We start from the raw sequence: 5,067 nt of genomic DNA on the forward strand, positions 1-5,067 counted from the left end.
GCCAAAACGACAAGGGCGTGTGGTTTTACACGCCTTCCATCCTCTTTCTTGAAGCAAATAATATCGGCGTTTAACGCCAATTGTTAGGGTGTTACACGCCAGAATGCACCTTTTAGGACATGATTTTATTTGTGGCGTTCTACACCTTGGTGCGGAATTTACAATCCACAAACTAATCGATAAGTGCACTGGGTCGCACTACTAGAAAATTAGTTATTACAGATAGATATTTTCGACGAATTTTATCCCACGGAAATACAGGTGGAATTTTAGAAGAATTTTTTGTCGGAAAATAAAAAAATGAATGAGCATAAATTACAGACGTAAAAGAAAATTTGTCGATAATTCTGTCGAAAAAATTAATTTTTTTCTTAAAAAATAAAATTAAATAAATAAAAAATTGCATTTTATTAAATTATTACAGAAGGAAAATCCGTCTGTAATTTAAAAATTTTCATTAGAAAATATATTGAAATTAGGGTTATCACTCATAGCTTCTCCATTCAATCACGATCCTTCTACTTCTCCACACTTATCTCCTCCAAATACTCCGTTAGCGGCGCATCTAGTCTTGCACCGCCGTCGCACCGAACCTCCATTGTACTGAACTTCTGTCGCACCAAAGCTCCATTGTTCAGGGACCAGTGCGCACACCTCCTCATCCCTCTCAACAAGTGCCGCCAGGCCGAGCTCTACCTTCCATGGAAGTGCGAGAACGAGCGTCACTCCTACGAGAAGTGCCAGTACGAGCTCCTCATGGAGCGCATGCTTCAGATGCAGAAGATCAAGTAACGAGCCTCCCTTAATCACTCCCAATCCAAGGGCGCCACCTTTCCCGTCATCCCTAAAATCGTCAATGCCTGATTCATTCCAGGTTTCTGCTTCTCCCTGATCTAGGGTTTTCGGATTCATTCCTCATTCCTGATTGATTAATTGCTCTCTTTATCAATATTCTCGTGTTTGGAATTATTAGGTTTATGGGATTGTTCACGCGTTTACTTGATTAGGATTAGAGAATGTTAGTTTGCGTAGGTGTCTCTTTGTTGATTAAATTGGGTTTGCTGTTACCATAGGACCATAATTTTTGCTGTTACACTGTAATTTAGTGTATAATTTGCTTTAAAAGATCTCAAGTTTGTTTTTCTGAATCTTTCATTCAAATCTTCATGAATAAGTAACAAAGCTTCAACTTCGATGAACAAGAGAGATTGAATCTGGTTTGGTCATGACTGAGGATATAAACTGTGCATAGTCCTCATTAAGACCTTCTGTAATGGCATTGATATGATCCTCCAAAGCAAGAGTGTATCCAATTGAGACAAGAGAAATAACCAGGTTTCTTTAGGTACTCTATTACAGTAATGCCTCACAGCTTTATATTCTTCAACTGTGTTTTTAGTATCTAAATATTGATCTTGGAAATTATAGAAAAATAATCTTGAAGAGTAACCGTGTCATTAATTAATGATCTTTCAATTTTCATTCTCTGTATGCTTTTGATTTTGTTCCTTGAATCCTTGCAGCTTCTGATTCAAATTGTTCAGAGTGTGGAAGAAGATGATCTCCCAAATCATTTCCATTGATAACGTGTAAGGCAAGTTGTTGCCATGTTTTAAAAGAGTTTTCATCCAATTTATCTAACATTGGTGTTGTAAAACTAGAATTGGTTATAGTGTTTGATTGATGAGGAATAAGAGCACTAGCCATGGATTCTCAACTTGAAGCTTTGACACTATGAAGAGATTCTAGTACGAGATGCGTAAATTGAAGAGGGACGAGATTTGTGAATTGAAACTAAACTGAATTCATATATGAGATTATTATAGTGTTGTAGTGATGTCAGCTTAGCTTTCTTACTATATATAAAAATGCGTATATGTTAATCTGTTACGAACTACTAGCTACAGCGGTAACGAATTCTTCTTGATTTTGATCTTGAATTCTTAATCCCTTTCTTTATTTAATTATTTATATACTTTCTCTCCTGCTTGTTTAAATTTTTTTGTAATATAGTTTCTGCATTATTGAAGATATGTTATCTTCTTTTACATTTATTTTTTTGTATTACTTTTGCTATCAGACATTGAGACATTTGGCTCAAAACAGAGAGGCCGCAAGAAAAATCCGTCTAAGGAAAAAGTTGTGTCCTATTATTATAAGGTTGCACAAATTCAAAAATAGTTGTTAAGAGATAAGATTAAAGCATATTACAAGTATAACATTAAAGAAATTTGTATATCTACCTTCTGTTTACTAAGTTGGCCAAGTATTCAATTTTGTGTAGGTCAGGCTCAAGAGGTACATGGAAATGAGGGGTGCTGATGGGGGAACTTCAGACATGCTGTGTGCTCTGCCAGCATTTTGGGTAATTGATCTAATCCCCTGCATGTTTTTCCTTCACATTGTGAACTTAAAAGTAAAAGTATATGCATTACTTTTATTGATAGTCTGCAGGCAAGAATAAGCAATCCCATATCATTGTTGTCATCTTTCCTATGTCAGGTAGGTCTGCTACATGACGAGGTTTCCCTACATAATGCTCTAGATATGATTGTTCATTGTACCCCCGAGGAGAGACATAATTTAGGGAACATGATAATGACTAGTGAATCAAAGCCAAACATTTATGCGGGAAGAATTAAATTCCAGTGAATATAGTGTGGTTGTTGGTCTAGGCCCCCTTCTGTGGATTAAAATTGTGTGATTTGTACGTCTAGGTTCCTATGACTGGTTTAAGGACTCCATTTCAAGGTAGATTGGTGAGTTTTCTTGGAGTTTATGATTACTCTGAAGACTTAAAATAGATCTCATGTTTTTTTGTGCTTTACAACTATCTTATTAGGTATATTATGCCTACTAAATAAAGCTTAGAACTTATGGTATTTTTTTTCTTAGTAATCTAATTGTGTTTTAAATGGTGCTTATTCTGGTCAATGGTCATGTGCAAATTGCAAAATAAGGATAGGATGTCTTAGTAAGGATCTGACAAACAGAGCCAACAGTAATGATGATCAATCTAGTTAAGGGGTGCTTTATGTCATTCTCTATGCCATTTGTCTTGGTAATATAAGTCAAGATGAACACTAAATAAATATTGATTCTTCGGTTGTATGTTTTGTCGATTCTTATTCTTTCCATATAGGGAATATGATAAAATTGGGGTTCAATAATTAATGTTGCTTCTTATACATGTTAGGCTGCTCGTGCATTGGCTAATTTAGCTGCTCATGGAGATAGCAATAGTAACAATGCTGTTGTTGGACAAGAAGCAGGTGCTCTTGAGGCACTTGTTCAACTTACATGATCTCCTCTCTCTCTCTCTCTCTCTCTCTCTCTCTCTCTCTCTCTCTCTCTCTCTCTCTCTCTCTCTCTCTCTCATGTAATTATCAGGTTAGGCTGCGTATATTACACCCTGGGTGCGCTCCTTCTCCCAGACCCTGCGTTATCTCAGGATGCATGTGCACCAGGGTGCTCTTTTTTTTAATGTGTAAAGAGTTTGCGAAAAAAAAGCTAAATCCATTCCTCTCTTAATAAGAAGTTTTTTCCGTGTCTATATTATTACAGGCAAGAAGCTGCTGGTGCCCTTTGGAACTTGTCATTTGATGATAGAAACAGGGAAGCCATCGTAGCAGCTGGTGGAGTTCAGGCTTTGGTATGTGTTGTTCCTTGTTTAGCTTAATATTTTCTGTTAAGATTGTGGGACTAGATTGGAGAGGAGGAAAAGAGAGAATAATGACTATAAGCTTTACCTCCAAGATCAACCACTCCCACCGTCCTTGAATACTTGTTTCCCAAGTTTCCCAGTAGATAGTTTAGTGCCACCTATATACATAAATTAAAAGTTAGATTCAAATCATCTTACCTTTTATTGATAAATTTAAGAAATAGAATTTAATAGAACATTCTAATATAATAACAGATATTTTTTCATCACAGTAGATCTTGAGTAATGCGCATATTGGGTGAATACTATAGCTACATATAATTGTATTTTTAAGGACACTCTTGAAGAATGTGGCAAACTCTCATGAAGAGTGTGGTAATATGCATACATTTTTATTATGGTAACGATAAATATGGTATAACACAACACTACTATCTTCCACTAAAAGGAAGTGAAGTTCACCCGAATAGACAAAGAAGGGTCCAATTAAAAATTCAACAAAAACTTATACGAAATCCATGTAATCAATTATATATATATATATATATATATATATATATATATATATATATATATATGGGAAAGGATACATAATTTTTTTTAAGTATTTTGTATTTGTTGTCTTTTTCTTTTAAATATATGATATCTTCTTTATTCCAACACTCCCCCTTAAGCTAGAGCTTACTAAGCTTTAAAGCTTGTTACAATTAAACCCCTTAATAATAATACAAACTAATCTCCATTGAAGATTAGCAAGGAACTTAAGGTGTGTCTGAATATTAATCGAGGAAGCTAGAACGGTTGTCAGCCTGAACAAGCCTTTGGAGAATTGCATTACTAGAAAGGAGAAAAGGCATGCAACTATCAATGGAGTTTCCAAATATCAATGATGGCTGTAATGACAGAATTAATCTAGCAATATGAGATTCCAGATTTTATGGGAACTCTCAACCTTCTTGGCCTCCTTGGTGGCTTCTTAGCTTATGCTGGCATTCAAAATTTATATAATGCTATATGAACAATACACTGAGTTTATGTTTTGAATTATAGTTGGTGTATCAACACATTTTGTTAATGTATAGTTGTTATTTATTATTATAGTTAATGTATCAATACACTTTGTTTATTTTTTGAATTATATTGGCTTTCTTGTTTATAGTATTTTTCTTTTAGTTTGATAATACAATAAATTTGTTTATTTTTTGAAATATTATAAATATTTGAATACAAATTAGATACAAAATTTTATTTATTAAATTTATATTTATTTTGTATGAAAAAAGGTATATTTTGCAATGAAAAAAAAATTTACCTTACTAATGGATTTACAGACGGATTTTCTGTCTGTATTCAAAATTTAAAAAATTTGTCTGTAATTATAGAGGAAAAATCTGTCAAAAAAT

At 34.0% G+C, this 5,067-nt stretch overlaps 1 protein-coding gene across 38 annotated transcripts; it reads left to right on the forward strand.

Moving 5' to 3' along the window:
• The first annotated feature begins 435 nt into the window (after window positions 1–435).
• On the forward strand, window positions 436–4,820 carry LOC112790704 (uncharacterized). Of its 38 annotated transcripts, none has more exons than XR_011880018.1 (9): window positions 490–874; window positions 1,176–1,345; window positions 1,524–1,594; window positions 2,081–2,160; window positions 2,290–2,365; window positions 2,448–2,502; window positions 3,197–3,272; window positions 3,565–3,652; window positions 4,413–4,820. XR_011880018.1 is itself a non-coding variant. In XM_072233113.1 (9 exons), exons 5-8 carry the CDS (start codon window positions 2,322–2,324, stop codon window positions 3,627–3,629), a joined length of 240 nt encoding a protein of 79 aa, XP_072089214.1. In that variant the 5' UTR covers window positions 491–874; window positions 1,176–1,345; window positions 1,524–1,594; window positions 2,081–2,160; window positions 2,285–2,321; the 3' UTR covers window positions 3,630–3,652; window positions 4,413–4,820. The 38 variants fall into 38 exon arrangements, 3 of the variants coding, with proteins under 3 accessions (XP_072089214.1, XP_072089212.1, XP_072089213.1); XR_011879998.1 differs by lacking the exon at window positions 2,448–2,502 and adding an exon at window positions 2,503–2,759 and having other exon boundaries at window positions 3,197–3,468; XR_011879991.1 differs by lacking the exon at window positions 2,448–2,502 and adding an exon at window positions 2,503–2,759 and having other exon boundaries at window positions 491–874; window positions 2,285–2,365; window positions 3,197–3,468.
• Window positions 4,821–5,067: the final 247 nt, after the last annotated feature.

The sequence above is a fragment of the Arachis hypogaea genome, chromosome 3 (assembly GCF_003086295.3).
Source record: "Arachis hypogaea cultivar Tifrunner chromosome 3, arahy.Tifrunner.gnm2.J5K5, whole genome shotgun sequence".
NCBI lineage: Eukaryota > Viridiplantae > Streptophyta > Magnoliopsida > Fabales > Fabaceae > Arachis > Arachis hypogaea.

Bases quoted from the DNA above. Each gene is read 5' to 3' on its own strand.
- LOC112790704 (XM_072233111.1), top strand. From the start codon at position 1,558: ATGATCTCCCAAATCATTTCCATTGATAACGT. The intron at 2,366-3,196 runs GTAATTGATCTA...TATACATGTTAG, and splicing joins GTGCTCTGCCAGCATTTTGG to GCTGCTCGTGCATTGGCTAA. The intron at 3,273-3,564 runs GTGCTCTTGAGG...ATATTATTACAG, and splicing joins TGTTGTTGGACAAGAAGCAG to GCAAGAAGCTGCTGGTGCCC.